General features: G+C 51.5%; 1 protein-coding gene across 1 annotated transcript in view; it reads right to left on the bottom strand.

Moving 5' to 3' along the window:
* Positions 1-460: 460 nt before the first annotated feature.
* The window catches only part of MMP17 (matrix metallopeptidase 17), a 68,149-nt gene continuing 50,772 nt past the window's right edge, over positions 461-17,837 (bottom strand). The window contains exons 4-10 of the mRNA XM_063351370.1: positions 16,048-16,331; positions 12,925-13,101; positions 12,691-12,790; positions 10,462-10,544; positions 6,125-6,277; positions 3,625-3,882; positions 461-2,353 (exon numbers count right to left, since the gene is read on the bottom strand). Of these exons, the coding sequence (XP_063207440.1) occupies positions 2,025-2,353; positions 3,625-3,882; positions 6,125-6,277; positions 10,462-10,544; positions 12,691-12,790; positions 12,925-13,101; positions 16,048-16,331 (1,384 nt within the window). The 3' untranslated portion in view covers positions 461-2,024. The remainder of the gene's footprint in view (positions 2,354-3,624; positions 3,883-6,124; positions 6,278-10,461; positions 10,545-12,690; positions 12,791-12,924; positions 13,102-16,047; positions 16,332-17,837) is intronic.

Raw genomic sequence — 17,837 nt, 5'->3', positions numbered from 1 at the left:
TAAAATCACACTGTAGCACATCATCGTGGAAACAGCTGCACCCTGCGAATGACTGGGACTATTTAAAAAATGCGAACAGCAGAGAGCAAAATGCAAGGGGGTCCCTTTTTAGTATCAGGAGGCAACTCTGCACTTCTGTGCTGTGCCACAGAGGGCTTTGCATTATGCCTGACCCCATGGCAAGCGCCCTGGCTGGCACCGGGGCCAGGGGAGCAGCCTCGGGTCCCACAGTGACACTGCCTGCTGCTGGGTCCCCCCCAGGGGCTGGCCCTGGCAGAGGCAGCAAGAGACATTTCTGTAGGAGCCTTACAGAAGCAGGACAGAGAGGAACAGTGTGTCCCAGTGGCTGCTGCCTGTTTCTCTCCTTTAACACCCCTTGACAACACCAGACTGGAGGACCCTGACCTTCCTGACATCTCTCTTGCAGGTCCTTCCATAAGGACATGGACCTGTTGGAGTGAATCCGGAGGGGGGGCACAAAGATGCTGGGAGGGCTGGAGCCCCTCTGCTGTGAGGACAGGCTGAGAGAGCTGGGGGGGTTCAGCCTGGAGAAGAGAAGGCTCCAGGGAAACCTTAGAGCCCCTTCCAGGCCCTAAAGGGGCTCCAGGAAATCCAGGGAGGGGAGCAATGGGACAAAGCGTAATAGCTTTAAACTGAAAGAGGGGAGATTTAGATATCAGGAAGAAATTCTTTCCTGTGAGGGTGGTGAGACCCCGGCCCAGGTTGCCCAGAGAAGCTGTGGCTGCCCCATCCCTGGAGGGGTTCAAGGCCAGGCTGGACGGGGCTTGGAGCAACCTGGGCTGGTGGGAGGTGTCCCTGCCCAGGGCAGGGTGTTGGAATGAGATGATCTTTAAGGTCCCTTCCAACTCTAACCATTCTATAATTCTATGATTTCTAGCTCAGGTTCTCACTCACCATCTTCAAGACTCTCAGATGCCCAAATTACGCTGCAGGAAACAGATTAGCAGTGAGAAAACCCCCCAGGAATATCCTAATCCAGCGTTTGACCTTGCCTCTGTCACTCCAAACTCCTGGCAGAGGCATCAAGAAGCGTTTGAGGCTGGCTGTGCAGCATCCCTCCCCGCCCATCCTCGGCGGCGCAGCCGGGTGTGACACAGTCACAGACAAATGTGATACATCTTGATCCCTCCCAAAACGTGAAAGAACCTGAGACAGGAACTCCGAGAGCGGGAGTTCAGAGCAGGGATTAGGCTGGGGCACTGGGTGTAACTGCGTCTCGTGTGGCTGCACCCAGCAGAGCTGCTCCTTGCCCAGGCAAGGCAGCTCCCGAGCATCCGCAGTCAGCACCTGACTGCAGGTGGCAGGCTTGGTCCGGCAGAGGACTGGGAGATCTCTGGAGGCAGCCAAGGTTTATTAGAGAAATCGTTAAACCCAAGTGACTCGGATACAAAGATAAGCTGCACTGCCCTCTGCCAGGCAAAGGTGTTTGTGACCCGTAGAAACTGATACAGGTTACCGAGACATCAGCGACCACAGCAGGTCTGACAGTAGAATAATCACCTTGCACTTAATCTTAGTGGAGTCAAAGTTTCTTTCTACCTAGTACATCCAATAGGATGTGTACATTGTGTCAGCATATAACCACCGCCTGGCGCCTATAGCCTGGCTGCCTTTCCTCCGGGGTGTTGCCATCTGTCTCAGCAGCATCTCTTCTGTTCCCATTCAATCACAGTAGCTCTCCCCGCCCTCGTTTGCTGCGTTTAATCATCCAAAGCAACACATCTCTACGGAACATTTCTAAATTCAATGTTAGGCTGCTCTCATCTTTAACCGGATGGGGAAATAAGAAGGTGCAGAACTCAAAATCTGTTATTAGACCATTAAACTAAAATTAAAAAGAAAAGAAAAACAAAAACCGCTGTTCATTTCTCATGGAGAATTCAAACCCTTCACCGGCATGTTCCTAGGAATGTTTTTCTGCGTGCCACAGTTTGCATCACGGGATCGTATCCGCCTCCCCTCCCTGGAGCACCATGGCGCTGTCTTGTCTGTGGGATGAGGTGTCATAGGGCTGCACACACCAGTGCTGCGGTCCACAGGCTCACCAGCATGACGCTGGCCGACAGTCTGAGCACGGGGCAAGCCCGGAGGGACGGGGAGGCCGAGGTGCAGGAGCAGACCTCGTAGCCGTTTTCTGAGCGGCTCTTGTCGTGCTGCCCTGGTTTGGAGCGTGCCCCAGTCCTGCTGCTCCCGGCTGCTTCTGGGGAGTCGGACTGCATGTCGCTGCACACCAGCCAGTCTCTAGCGATGGACTGGGGATAGCCAGGCTGCACCTCCAGCTCACTGTCCAGCACTTTCCAGTACTCCTTGCCCCTGAAGAAGTAACTCGCACCTGCGAAGAGACCAAAACCCAAAGGCAAGGTGAGCGGCGATAGCTGCTCTCCCAGTGGAAAGGGCAGAGGAGTGCTTGGAGCCGCAGAGGAGCCCTCCCACCCCAGCTGAGCCCCGGGGCGCGGAGGCAGATGCGATACCACGGCTTGTTGCCAGCACCCTCTCTCACCACTGGAGCACAGCGGCTGCTGGTGGGATGCTCTAAAAGATGATGCTATGCCCGTCTGGGATCTCTCACACCAGCCAGGAGCCACCAGACAGAGGGAGGCAGGTGGTGAGATGTCACCTCTTCTATGGTGGGTCCTAGAGCAGATGCATCCTCCTGGTCCTGAGGATGGGCAGGGTAAAAGCACTAGTAAATCCACTCCTGGGCACACCATTCGCATCTCTCAGTGGCCGTCAGCGGCTAGTCTTGTAACAAGGCATGGTAAGGCTGAAGAAGACCTCGCATGCCTGTTAATGACCTAGGGTGCTGCTGCTCGCCCTGGGCTCAGATAAATAACCTGAGCCTGGCAGGGCCCTGGGAACTTTCTGCTCTCAGGGCATTTTTTCCACTCTGAACTGGGAGGCTGTGATTTCTCTAAGCAGGTCCCACGCTCACAGAGGACTCCTACCCATGTGAACGGCTGGTCGCTCTCAACAGCTTTGGGAATTCAGTTTGAAAAGCCTCTGGAAATGTCCCTCCCCTCTGCCTAGTTTATTGGTTGCTATTACGCTGTTAGGTCGCCAGTAAATAAAACCTGGAAGTGCCACTTTGCTGTAAGCGAATGGCTGGTTTTAAACATCTCCTGTGACAAAATTTTTGTGGCTTTTTCAGTGAGAAGAAACCACTGAGAAATCTCAACCACAGAAAATAAATCATAACTCTGGGGAAAACATCTCCTTTAAAAATATTCTCTGTCCCAATCCTCATATATCTAGCTAAAAATCCAATGACAACAAATTCAGTGAAAAGCAAACCAGCACATATTAGGATAAAAATCCCTGCAAAGCAACATCCACTGTGTTCTTTTAAGAAAAGCAAATTATTAGGCCCGCAGGATATTTTTGTTGCCTGCTAGAAATTACAAAGACATTTAGCGAGCCACGCGGGGAGCTCTGGCTGGAAGCCCACCTCCCTCATCAGCTTTCGGACACCGGGAACTGCCGTCCATCTGGGGCTGAGCAGTTTATGTCAGCAGGCGCAGTAGAAGGGGCTATAGCTCAACAGCAAGTGAAGCACTGATTTTCATTTTCTTTTCTTGTGTTTTTTGAACTGGCACATAGACTTACCATCGGACCACCTCATGGCATCATCTAAAGGGCTTGGTATTCCCTTCCACAGGATGGTCTCTGAAGGGTACCCAGGATCCATCCTTCGCTCGTGGTCATCGTAGCGCCAGTAGAGATTGTCCTTAAAGAAATAAGTCTTGTCATTGTGGGCCCAGGAGAAAGCAGCATCGATTCCTCCCAGTGGCAGACCGAAGTCCGAGATGGGCCGTGGGTATCCTTCCTCCACGTTGTTGTCTTTGAAGACCCAGTATCTGTCTCCTGCGGAAAGGAAAGAAACACAGAGCAAAGTCACATTTGTTTCACAGCCGAAACCAGCATTCCCCGCAGACGAGCTGATGTTTCTTTATCTGTTGCCGTGACAATCCTCAGGACCGAGCTCTTGGCATCGAAGGATGGGGATGGGAAGGCAGCAGCGTGGTGGGGAACCTCGGTCTTTGAACAGTTGCGTTTTTGTGTGTCAGGCTCTCCATGGAGCGTAGTCCTGCTTCCCTCCTGAACATGACGGTCCTGGGACGTGAACATGCCAACAGTGTCGGTACAGTTGTCACTTTCATGCACTTTGTGGTGGCATTTGGTTTTCTGCCCCTTTGATTTCTGCCCGATACCCAGCTGCAAGAAACAGAAAGTTACCTGCAGCTTTTGCGGGCAAATTGAGCACTATCTGCCCACTGTTCGACTCCTAAGAAGCCAAGTGTAGTCCCACTTTGGAAGAGAAATCACCACACTTTTTAGAGCCAGCCAGGCTGAAGGACCTCTGGATTTTAAGGGCTGTAAGGAGGATGCACAAGGGCTGGACAAATCCCATGAGCATCTCACTGCTTGTCAAGTGTCCCACACAGCCACCCCCCAGCCCTACCCTGGGCAGGAGAGAAATGTCAATATGGGGTCTTTTCTGATAAAAATGAAGCATGACATGATTGGCCCATGTCTGTGGCAGAAGAAAAAAATGAACCCAGATCTCTTGATTCCTATGTGATACTCTAACCGTGGGGATGGGTCGTTCTGCTTGCACAACATCTCTTTGGGAACCTGCAGTGTCCTTTTGGGTATCGCACAACCTATTTTAAAGACCAGGCTTTTTCCTCCGTCATTTTTCTAGAAAATCTGACGAGGCACTTAAATACATGCCCATGTATCAGCAGCAGGACCTTAGAGGCCGGGGTAATTTGTGTGCTTTGGTTTCTGTCCAGAGATCAATGAAACAGCGCTGGGGAGAGAGAACGAGGCAGTATTTTATAGCTGGAAAGAAAATCTTGAGTTTAATCTTCGGAGCTAGGCAGGACTAACACAGACATCATGCCTGGCCATGGAGCGCTGTGCCCGGCAGGGGTGAGCCCCCAGCTGTGGCACAGCTATAATTTTGGCTTTGCAAGCCAAATTTAACCAGCAGCCAGGGGGAGGCCCAGGACCTGAGCTGCGGGAGGTCTGTCCAGCCCCAGGAGGGAGAGAAGGGAAGAAGGGAAGGACGCGAGCGAGCGCCGCTGTGGTCTGCAGAGCTGCCTGGGAGGGCCCGGTGCCGGGCAGAGGGGCTGCCATGCTCCAGCTGGCCCCATTCCCCCTGATTAGCCAAAAGGCAGAGTGGGGCGGGCTGCCCCGGCTGTTGGAAAAGCTTCTGCAAGCGCAGAGGCTTGCGCGGGACGTAACCCATTCCTGCAGCCTGGCCGGAGGAATGAAAACCAAATTATTGCTTTCTGAAGTGCCTGGTTCAGTACTTCTGAAACTGATAATTGCACCGTGCTCGCAGCAGAACGGTCGGGAGACAAAAAGCAATTTCCAGCCGGGGTGCACAGAAGGGTGGGATGTTTTATCTCCTCAAATGCACTACCTTTCTGAAACAAGAGCCTGCCGAGGGCTTGGGTGACTTTCAGCACATGGGTAATGTCTAACCCGCACGGGCGGATGGTTTGCGGCAGACTTGGACATTTGTGTAGGAACCACAAGCTAATTAATCTCTTTCCTCCAGGTCTTCTAAAAGAAACTTGTGAGATGTTTTAAAAAAAAACAGAGAGGATTATAACACTTATTAAAAAAAACAATAGTAACAGATATAATTAGCAAAACCAGGCTCTTCAGGTTTTCATTTTTTTCTCTGCGGCTTCTTCGCTTCTCAACAAATACTACAAAGAGAAAAGGCCAAAGAAGGAACACAAACCCCATAAAGCGTGGGTGGTTCCTGCTTTTATTTCACTTTTGAGAAGCTAAGATTTCAGTTAGATTTGGCTGAAATTTTTCTTCAGTGACATTTCCCTTATTTTCTGGGGAACACGACTGCTACATTTTGCCTGCCCTCCCTATGAGCTGGTTTTCTAGTCTATGATTCTGTGAATCTCCTGGCCTTGCTCATAGACAACAGGCCTTGGACCTGCCCTGGGAGATGCCCAACGGCTGACGTTGGTGTCTCCTGCATTCAGGAGAGGCCACCATGCTGCCAAGGTACCTTGGCACCGGGCTCTACATCGGGAGACACACGTGCTGCCTCTAGCCCCGCGTTCGCTCTCACCTTTGAAGAAGACGATCTTGTGGTCGCTGGTTCTCTCGTAGACGGCGTCCAGGCTGTCCAGGTTGAGCGGCAAGCCCCGCCAGAAACGGTGGATCTGAGCCGGCTGGAGGGAGACCAAGTGCTTATTGCGAGTCAGTCTCCAGAAGTACTTGCCTGGAGGAACAGACTGGACATTACTGAACCACACCGCAACCCACCTGCGCCAGGGGAGAGGCGAGCGCGAGGCACGTGGCAGCAGCAGAAAGCCAAGCGCGTGAGATGGGAGCTACGAATTACAGGCATCCTGCTTCCCAGCAGCAGCTGCTAGCGCTTTCTATTCCTGGCAGTCATTAGAAGAAATCCCCTTTTGGGGATCAAAACAGTCCTCCGGACGTTGCACTGGAGTTGTCATACTCCTGGCCGCAGTGTGAAGCTGCACCATTGAACCGGAGCAGGTGAGAGGAGCCTTTCGTCTCCCCCCCCGCTCTTCATGGGACCTCCTGGGAGCTGGTGGGACCAGGCACCAGCAGCCTTTAGCAAGAGCCTCCAAAGAAACGTCCCTATCATCCCTATTTCTCCTCTCCCGGAGCACCCACAGCTTCCCACACGCAGGATGCCCAGCTGCTTTCGTATTTAGAAGTGCGTATGATGTTACAATGAAATATGGGAATACCAATTTTTTAATGAAGAAAGGGAGTAAGAAAATAGAGGAGGAAGAAACTATAGTAATAAAACTGGAAGGGGTTGAGGTGGCGACAGAGGCAGAATAAAGGAGGCTGGTACCATCTCGAGGTGTAGGATAAGCAGGGACCTCGGTCCTGTGTTGCTCCCAGGGGCTGAAGGTACCGCTGGTGTAAGCAAACACTTCCAGCACCTGCAGCAACACTGTCCCAGCTAGAAAAGAGTGCGGCTTGGGGTATTTCTGGAATATTTTGGGTAACAGAAAAGGAAACAGGTTTGTCCTCTGTGCCAAAGTTTCTCCTGCAGAAGGAGCCTTACATGGGATTTCCCAAGGAGTCTTAATGACTGTAGGGGCAACTCAAAACCCAACTCTGCACTGTCTCTGGGATTCTCAGCCTGAGTTTTTGCAGGACACTTTGCGCTGCGTTTTCCCCGGAGAGCTCCACACAGCGAGATCTGAGCCGGAGCGAGATGCCTAAGAGCCAGCTCTCCACTTTGTCTTGTATTTGTTATTGCCTTTTGGAAATTATTGCATGTTATTTACATCAGCTCTTGCATGGATTCCCACGGGGGGATAAGCAACAGAAACCAAAGATGCGGCTTCAGATTTGTATTCACGACACTCAGCCCTTTCTCCAGAGACAGCAGATTGTGACACCGTCTTTTAAAATTTTATGGAAATTGGATCTTAGCCTAATAATGCAGGAGGCGAAACTCTAACACTTAAACATCTGCAGAGAGGGGGTTTTATTCTAATTATAAGGATTTATATCATATTCTTGTTCTTCTGCTCCAGTTTGCATATTTGCTCTATCTGACTGAAACCCACGAATGAATAATACATTCAAATGTGGTAGGAACTGCCATAATTACAGATTCTTTTTAAGAACGCTAAAAAAAAAAAAAGGATTCAAATTTGGTGGCCATTGTACATCGATAGAAACACATGTAATTAAATAAAGATGATCTCTGCATCTCTAATTAGTGAGGCACTAGGCAAAGCCAGGTTTTCACTTTTTTAGAAAGAAATACAGCTGGACGGAGTCCCTTCCTTCGCAGATAAGTATCTGAACTTCGGAGTGCCCTGGGCTCACATGAGACACGGAGGGAAGCCTCAGTGCTTTTGACATTTCAACCCTCTGCCAGCGATGGGCTCAGCGGGTGTGCGACTGCAGGCAAGCGAGCTCTAAATCTACCCTCAAAGTCAGGCATAGCCTGGGCTGTTGGTTAGTTTGGTTGGTTGGGGTTTTTTTGATAAGCTTGCAGGAAAAAGCCAAAAAATAAAGCAATTAGGTAGCAAGGAGTTCTTAACACGACATTCCCTGTCTGCCCGTGGCTCGCGTTCTGCCACGGCCAAGCCTGCTCGCCAAAGTGCTGCGGTTGCTTGGACGATCGTCAGCCAAAGCCAGATCCGTGGGGGAATTGTTGCCATTAGCATGCAGAAATATAATAAAGGTGAAAAAAAATAAAAATCCCAACCCTGTGTTTGTTTAAAAAGCTTGATTTAAAACCACCCTCTGAGCTGGCAAACTGAGCAGGATGAAAGCCAAGTGTGAAGTCCTGCTGTCCCAAGCGTCTCGTTTTATATGGATGATGGGTTGAGGCAATTGCTTTCTTTAACACCAGGTGATTTTGATCCCAGCTGCGTATCGCGCTCGCTGTACTTTGGCCGCCTTTGGCAAGACTGCTGCACGCACCATGCAGACACACACTCAGGCCAAAGTTGTTTGAAAACTTCAGGAGTCTGCAGTGAGGCAACTAAATCAAAGCAAGCGGCACCTCTGACGTGCGAGGAACCCACCGTTGCCTTCAACACAACAAGCCTGGGAGCCCCGGGGAGCTCCGGTCCCAGTGTCTTTGCGGTGGGAGAGGCTGCTCTCCGGCCAGGGAACCAGCTGGACCAGCTCAGAACAAAACGTCCATCGATGGAGGGAGCTCATCACTGAAGGTCATTAAAATCCTGCCCCAGAGGTGACACCCCTGCTCCTTGGTGCCCAGGATGGTTTGGTGGCAGCGATGGGGGCTCTGAGGGAGGTGCCAGCTCCGGAGGCAGCCGTGCAGCTGGCACCCACTGACACTGTGCTCTTTACATTTGCATTTTGGCGCACAATAAATATATCCAAAAATAGACACTGAGATGGATTTTTCTTCACTTTTTATCTTTTTTTCCCCTCCCCTCTGAAAGACAGACAGCCATTTATCCTGGAAACCAGTTCTTGACTCTTATTTTCCCTTCTTCACTGTGGCTCTTTGGAGCTGGCATCTGAACAAATACCACAGGGGAACAGCCTCCGTATTGTGCTCCCCAGAGGGCACAGACAGCATCGACTTCTCCGGAGCCCTTTTCCCGTTCTTGCCTGCGACCCGAGACTCGCACTGCGATACCCGGATGGGTTACACGCGCCCGGACGCTGCTCCCGATCCCTGGGGGAGACGCTTCTGCTTCCCTGCTGGGTGGCTTTGGAGTGGCCAAATGGTGGCCAGGGATGGAAAGAAGTGCCCAGCGGGCATTTTTCCATCTTGGAAAGATGGGAAAGAAAACCCACAGGGTCCAGCCTCCACGGGCTCGGTGCAGCTGAGAAGGCACTGATGGGATCCTCGTTGACATCCGGGCACACGCTGCCAGCAAGTGTTTGCTGACATGGAACCAGATGGCTCTGCAATGGCACACACGGCGTCTTTGAGCGATGCACAGCAAGCAGCTCTAGGGAAGGTGAAGCGTGGGAGGAAAGGGAAAGTTGGAGGCATCCAGGAAAAAAGCGGTGGAGAGCTGTTGCTCTGCTCATCCTTGGTTCGACCCAGATTTTGGCTTTGACAGCGTGAATATCAGTTTTCAGTTCTTCACTTGGGCAGTGCGGTGCGATGGATCAGTGGTACGGTACCAAGTGCTGTGCTGCACTGTCACCAGCCCGGTCACTTCAGAGGGAAGCGTTAAACCCCAGGACACGCCACATGGACACACACCTCCCCTGGTGTTAGGACACACGTCCCTCGTGGGCACCGCGGTGACCTGGGCAGGTGGGTTTGCCTCCAGTGGTCTCTCCTTCCTAACCACCCGCCAGAGCCCCAACCTGCTCGTGCCACTGAACTGCTCTTGGCCACAGGTCCCACAGGTTAATTCTGCTCTGAGTTGAAGAGCATCTATTTTTATTATTTTAAAATAAATTGTATTTCAGTTTCACTGGTTTTGTCCCTTTTGGATAAAAGAAATGCTCAATTTTACTGCTCAGTCTTTTGGATACCTTGACCACGTCCCTTCTCCTCCTCCTCCCTCGCAGACCCCATTTAGCTGCGATCTCTGCCCGTCCCCCAGCAATGCCACTGCGAGTCCCCAGCCATCGGCCACGTGGGCGGCTCCTCTGCTGTGCCGTGACAAGACCGGGCACGAGCTGATGTCCTTCTGCATCGGAGACGGGATTCGCATTGACATAAACATTTCCTTATCCCCCGCCCTCAGCCTCCGTGGGACGATTAGCGGTCTGAGGCCTTCGATTTGAGCCAAAAGGAGTCAATGGCATGAGAGACACCTCCCCAGGGCTGCGGGCCCCACAGGCTGCAAACCCCGAGCCAGCTGATCCTCATTGCCCACCCCAGCCTGGCCAACACCGCCGCTGCAGTGTCACATGAATGCCACCGCAGGGTGACGCGGCTGAAAACCGCCGGCAGCAGGTGCTTACCTTTAAAGAAGAAAGCCTCTCCCCGGATCTGGGCCACCGCGTCGAAGTGAGTGTTGCATCTGTTGGGCACATCCCGCCTGAGCCTGTGGAGAGTTGCGCAGCTGAGCGACGAGGGGCTGTGTCCTCCCCGGTGTCCCCCATCCCGCCGACCACCTCTCCCCTGTCCCCAGAGTCCCCAGCAGAAGACCACAGGCTGTGTCCATCTGTCACTCCTCGCGCTCAAACCCAGCCATGTGCACAGGGATTTCCACGGTGAGCTTGGGCATCCCTCAGCCTGAAGACAGCTCTGTGTCAGACACGCTCCCTGGGCCACCGCAGGCCATCGCTGGGAGTCAAGCGGGGACACGCTCTACGTCTACCGGCTAGCGTAACCGGTGAGGGCAGAGCTGGCTCGCCGCTCCCCGGTGGCACTGCGTGGCTCAGCCGGCTGGCCCTGGGCAGCAGGACACGTGGTGGATAAGAGCCAAGCAGCATCTCGCTCCAGTGGCTGGGGACGTTGCCGCTCCAAGGCTGAGCTCCGAAATGCCAGCGAGAAGTGACAGAGCTGCAAAGCAGAAAGCAGCCGGGACCAAACACAGGGAGACGATTCCACGTGCGAGACGATGCCACGTGATACCCGGTGAAAGCCACCTGGCAAGTCGCAGCTGAGAAACTGAGCTGCTTTTAGCAAAATGGGTGGGAGAGGCAGAGACTATGAAGGACCAAAAGAGCGATGAAGCCCATGTGAGAAATGATGATTGATGGAGGACAAGGAGAGGATGCTGGGAACACGCACAGAAAAGCTGCTGTGGGTGACAGGGAAGCATAAATCTAATTTGCTGACAGAAGAGTTGTGCTGGGCTGCCAGCACCACACAGCCCTCTTCGGCCACAAAATGACAGATGTGGAGGCAAAGCCCATCCGCCCTCCCAGTCACACATGGGGCAGGAAGAAGGGCTTGGCACAAACAAGTGTCCTGCTCCTCCTGCAGCTGGTGTGAGACAATGGTCTCCTACAGGAGCAGGGAGAAATGCTGACATGTCTCTAGGTCAAAACACGGCCGTACAGAGCCTCGTGGACAAGTTCCGTTAGAAGCTACACAGGAAGAAGGATAACTAATGGCACTCAGCATGTTCAAGGAAAAGGGTCCCTTAGGACCCTCTGCAGCCCCTGGCAGCTGGGACACCCCCACCAAGAGCAGGTGCTCAGCACCTCTGTACTGGGGGCGTCGCACTGAGCAGGGCAAAGTGAGGTGAAGAAGGTACTGAGGTGGGAAAAGTAACTGCAGCACAGGGGTATTTTTTCAAGATTAGATTCTTCTCGGTCCTATTACTGGAGGAATAATCTAGTCATTCATTCTTCAGTGCTGTTATCCCCTCTTTGCAGATGGGACATTGAGGCACAGAGAGAAGTGACTTCCCCGAGGACACACTCCAGGTGAGGGCAGACCAGGAGGTGAAGGTGACCTGCTCCATCTCTGCTGCACTCACTTGGGGCGCTCCTGGTATCTGGCAAAAACGTGTGTGACCATGAACTCCTGCCTTTTTGTTCAGTGTCTCTTCTCTTAACTGTCCCGCTGCCCTGGTAGTAAAACAATTCAGTAACTCCAATGTTTATTAACAAGCTAGATCCAGACCTTCCCTTAATGAGGGCACGCTGGTTGCTTGATGACACTCAGCATAAGCAGTCCTTTGCCAACACAAACCTGCGTTGGAGTCAGGCTCTCGGTCCACTTGTTCCAATATTCACCCCCACAGGTACATTAGGGAGTGGAAAGATTTAGGGAAGTTGTGCTTGCACAAATCAGGATACTGCAGAGGAAGTTTGATTAAAATTTCGGCGAGGATGAGTTTACCTAAGGGTGATGGGGACAAATTTCCATTAACATGAGTAAAATTTTTGAGTCTTAGGAAAATGCAAAGCATTCCAAGATGATACAGAATTTCTGGACATGCCCTGAATGATAAAAATTAGTTAAGGGATAAATGGCAACTTGGTTCTTGCTCTTCACTGCTTCAGTTGTGGGCTGGCTGGCCAGTCTTCACACATGCTGCTTGAAGAGAGCAACAGCGTACGCAGGAGAGACTCGGGAGATGCAAGGAAGAAGGGGCACTCTGTGCGTGTGTGTGTATTTTCTGGAAGACAAGAGGTCCAGAGGGAAATACCGAAGCCAGAGCGAGCAGGCAAGATACTGATGCTTAAGCTTCACTACTACGTGTTCTCTTCAGGAAAGAAACAAACTTGACTTACGGGACAGTGGAGCGGTTCTCTGGCAGCTCTGGCAGGATAGGATGGTCATCGGTTTTGCTTACTTCAGGCTTGGCTGTGGGGGACACAGATTCCCTGACTCCTATGCGTAAAGACAAAGAAGCAAGTAGTGGGGAACACCATCCTCCCCACCAGCTCCACTCACCCCAGAAAACAGCTATTCCTGCGTGCCCCATGGCAGAAACAGGCTGTAACTGTGTAAGGGACAAAACTTACCGTAGAGTTGCCAGATTCGGACTTTGTCCTCGTAAGGTAGGTCATACTTCAGAGGATCCCCCACTGGACCTTGGTAGTAAGGTCTCATAATAGACTCTATGGCAGAGATGTGGGTCAAGCCAATGGCGTGGCCAAACTCATGGACAGCTACAGCAAATAGGTCCATCCCATGAGCATCTGGAAATACAGACAAAATAGAAATAAAAGTCACTACATGCTGATTGTATTTTGGGGGTTTAGGGTGGGCTATAAGAGGCAGTATAGGTATATGTTGGATAAACTGGAAAGTAAAGCTTTGGAATAGGTGAAGTTTGAAAAAGACATTTTTCTCCAGTTGGAAAAAGGAGACTGAAGTGTATCATATGAAAATGGAAAGCAAGCCACACATCAGCCCACAGCGCGAGTCCTCAGCCCCATACAAGCCTGAGGAATCACCCCTCTTATTCCCAGATCACCGATGGCACCTGAGAAGGAGCTGGACAAACGCCTGAGACAGCGACCTCGGCACAGCCATCCGTCATCCCGCTAACCGTCGCTGCAGCAGCTGGGCCAGAGCAGCCATCTCCCGCATCTCACGCCTGCCCCGCAGCAGCTGCCAACACAGTCTTTGTGATGCCCAGAATACCAAAGTTCTGCAGCCGCTAGCCAGGAGCTCGTTAAAGCCTGTGATAATGAGCAAAGCCATGTGCCAAGGAACCGGTGAGCGCCCGGCAGTGCCCGCCTGCCCATGGTGCTCGCCTGGGCTTTCCCTGCCTGCACAACGCTGGCATTGCACGCTGCTGCCCCGGCCAAATCCACCTCCAACGCCTTCCTGCACAAAGACAGAAGTGGAGATGTTCAATTGCTCGTCGGCCACCAACCCTGTTCATCTAACTGCTCTCCTGCCAGGGAATGGCAGAAGGGGCAGGTGGCCGTGTCCAGCTTGTTTCCAGAGGACTTGCCCATCTTCTCCCCTTCCCCACCTTGTGCTGGTGGGGCTGCAGCTCCAGGGTCTGCTCCCTTAGGCAAGCACTTGGACCCTCACACACCATGCTGGGCAGCAGGGAGACTTTATTGAACACTGATACATCCTCTCATGATTTTTTTTCCCCTCGGTCTGGGCTATCTCTGTTCTCTTTCCCCAAATTTCCTTGTTTGCAACCCAATCCCGAGTGCCTCAGGCCCGCACAGGGACCCATCCCATACTCTCCAGACCCTCAAACGCTCAGGTCAGATCGCAACAGGAGTTAATGTCTACTTTCCAGACCTACACCACCGCTGCCAAAGGGAAGGAGGAGCTGCTCCCAGGACCGTCCGGGACTGACCCTGCTCGGTGCATTCCCACCAGCTGGGCCAAGCACCCGTACAATTGCTGCCCCTCGCTGCCCGGCAATGCCCTGCAGAGCAATACCAGAGGGCAGCAATGCTTTTAACTATGGTTCTTACGAAGATCATGATGGCAAGTACTGTAATAAACAGGCAGCGAGGTGGGAGAGGTCTCAGCAGAGCTCAAGGGAGCCTCACGTTCCCCGAGCTGCGGTCGGGGCCAAAGGAGACGTCGCACAGAAGCAGCCGTGGCTGATCCTGCACAGTTCTTAGAGCTCCCCATCGGGCTTGGCGTGTTGGGGGGGATATTTTTGCTGAATTCTGCTTTTTCCTTGATGACTATTATTTACAGTGTCTGTAAACAGCCAGGATTTTTATAACCTGTGCTGTTTTCCCCGGCACTGTGAGAGAACAAGACATATGCTTTCTGACATTTTAATGCCAAACTGACAACCTTGGGGATATTTTTATATCACCTACCAACTTGTTATTTTTGAATCGCTAGGGAGAACAAAATAAATAAAAGATGAAGCTCGGATAGCTCCAAGACCTTCAAAATAGAGGGCAGCCAGGCTCAGCCCCTTGTCCCTCGGCGATGCTTGGAGGGATCCTGCCGGCCCTGAGCTTGCTCCTCCATGCAAGTCTGTTTCACAATGAGTGTCCCCCACCACCAGCTACAAAAGGGGCACCTATTCCTTACTTCATCACATAACATGTGCTACGGCAAGCTCCCAGACCTCAGCGCTTGCCCCTGCCCTGTAAGTCTGTAGAGCAGAGATGCTCTTTTTTTCCTTCCCTGTAAGAGACATCAGTTGGGGTTGCACAGTGGCATGAACCGAGGAGCAGGTTGAATCCTGAAGAATCAGCCTGTCCAGACCTTTAGCCTTAACCCCAAACCACCTCTAGCACGTCTGGTGAACACTCCTGCCCACAAACTCTCAGTGGGGATGGATGGAGGTCAGACGGTGGGAAGGGAGGAGAGGGTGGGGAGAAAGAAGGTATTAGCTGGTTCCTGAGAAGATGATTAGGTCTAAACAAAATCATTAAGCTGAAGCAGCAGGAGCCCACTGGGAGGCTGGCGGAGGAGGTGGTGTGACAAGTAAATTAGCAGCTGGTGACTGCAGAGACACCCCGTCAAAATGTGCCCGACATGAAGGTTGGGGACCTGATCCCCACAGATGGCTGGCGCAGCTGAGGCACACACGCTTCTGAAAGTCCCTCTGCCTATTAAAACTCTGCTCTAGCCAGATGAGATGAAAAAAAAAAGAAAAAAATAATAAAACTGTAACTTGTAACCATCCTGATGTTAGGTAACAGACATGAGATGGCAGGAAAAACCTTGCATTCACAGGGGGCTTTTTCCCCGCAGACCACAGAGCCCTTTCCAGGCAGGTCAGCTTATAAATATGCTTTAAAAATAGGAAACCAGGATATATAGCAATAAAGCCACCCAAAAGATGCCAAAATCAGAGAATACAGTCTGCCAATCCAAGAGCTCAACAGCTGCACACCGAATGTGTGACCTTCCAGATCCCAGAAGAGATGATGACCGAGGGTGGGTGATGGGGAGCTCTGCAACTGCCAACAGAATGGGTAAAAACACGGAGATGCCATCAAAGCTTCCAGAAACATAGAAAGTCCTCAACACTGGCTGTTGTCATTTCACTAGCAAGGCTGAGGGGACAACCAGAAGAAGGTGTTGGGATCCCCAAGCCCGGGGTGAAGGCATAGCAGAGGCTAAATCACTCTAACCACCAGAGCAGAAAAGGGAAACTGGGAGCCCTTGTGTTTGGCTGCAGCTCCTCCACCCTGACCTACCTGCTGATCGGAAGGTCCAATACTCATCATCGTCAAAATGGGTGTCTCCTGCCGTGTGATGATCTCCAGGGAAGAAAGCGTGTGCCACTGTCCCACCAGGCCCATCAAAGGGATAGCCATCGTTGTGATCTGCTTTGGAGAAGTCTATCTGGATGTCGGCGTTGTTACCTGCCACTTCGTGGAAATTCAGTGGGGTAATGTCACTCCAGACCTTCAGGGCGTAGTACATCAGCGCTCGGACTGTGTCGTGGCCCAGGTGGGACTCTTTTGGGAAAGTGCGAACTCTGAAATAAAAAAGGCAAAAAAGATGATATAGGGCACTAGCATTAAAGATCTTCTCCAAGGACCACCCAGAAGGGTTCTGCAGGTGCCTGGTGTGTCTTAGCGCTCCTCCAAAGTGCCCCAAAATGCTTTATTTAAGTGTCTGAATGTTCTGTTCCAGAGCTATGAGGATTTCAGAGACTGAGTTTGTGTCCTCTGGAAATACCAAGCCAGTCTTGCCCACCAGAGCATGAAACATTCCACGCGTGTGAAACAACTAGGATCTGAATCCTGGTACCTCCGATCCTGCTGTACCAGGTGGCAGTCAGCCTCCGAGCCACACTTCATGCATGAACTGCTGTTAACGCTCAGGACTACTACCCTTGCCCGGCCTTGAAAATGCCAATACCATGAGCCTTTTTCCAGAGCTTGCCCATTTCTTTTTCAAGCTCTCCTTCAGATCTATCAACAATTATTTTCTCACCACTTATTTGTTCCAAGTGCCACCCGAATATGCAGAGACTATTGACTTCCGAAGCCTTTGTGCCACGCACAGGACCATAAGTTTTCCTGCAACAAACAGCAGGTCATTGCTCATTCTTATTACGCGCACACAGAAATCCGGTACGGATTTGCTGCCTCCATATATTTCCCAATATGTCTGCCGGAGGTATAAAATATTCTCTGAAACCAGTTCACTGCCAGGAATCTCTGATTCTGCGATCCGTAACAAGGAGGAAGAGGAAAGGATGCATTTTACGTAAATCACATTCAAAATTCCTCCAGCCTATTGCCTGCAGGAGACAGGCTTTGCGATGGAGCGTGGTAGTTGAGAAGCTCTTGCCTTGCTTCTTGGTAGAAAAATCATTGATGAGCGGGGGCTTACGACACCACTGCACACCTCGCAGGGCTATTACGGTTTCTCTGTCAGCACAGTAGCCCTTGGTCCCCACCTCTGCCTTGTCCTGGAAGAGAAGCCAGGTGGGACGCGCTGTGTGCCGGCGTCCGCCCTGCAGCTGCATGATTCAAACCTCCCTTTTGGCCTTTGCTGGAATGAAAAAAAGCCAATGTTTCCTGTGTAACCAAACCTTGAAAAAAACCTTCCTAATACTGTTGATTTAATAGAGGAGGTATAAAGACAAAGATGCAACAAGGCACCTTGGCTTCTAAAAGAGTATGTTTACATGATCTTTCACTGACAATTTTGACAAAAATAAACACACTGCAGGAAAATGTACTGTTGACTGAGTAGTTATTGGCAAAAACTAATTCTGCTGGAAAATTTCTGGCCAGCTCTACCCCAGCAGTAATGGATACTTTCTTTCTTGTGTACCAGCACACCAACCAAAGTGTGCATGAAATATTCATGGCTTGAGAGATTTTTAAAGGCTAAAGCAACAATTATGATCACCTCGCTTGCCCTCCTGCATAATATAGCTGGGAGAGCACGGCTCAGTATTACACCACTCCCCAGCACCAGTGGGATGCAATGACCCAACTAAACTTCCAGAGGTAATTACAGGTGTCAG

Source organism: Chroicocephalus ridibundus, chromosome 13, assembly GCF_963924245.1.
Source record: "Chroicocephalus ridibundus chromosome 13, bChrRid1.1, whole genome shotgun sequence".
NCBI classification, from domain to species: domain Eukaryota; kingdom Metazoa; phylum Chordata; class Aves; order Charadriiformes; family Laridae; genus Chroicocephalus; species Chroicocephalus ridibundus.
Note: the sequence above shows the minus strand (reverse complement) of the source record. Positions and strands in the feature narration are given on the sequence as shown.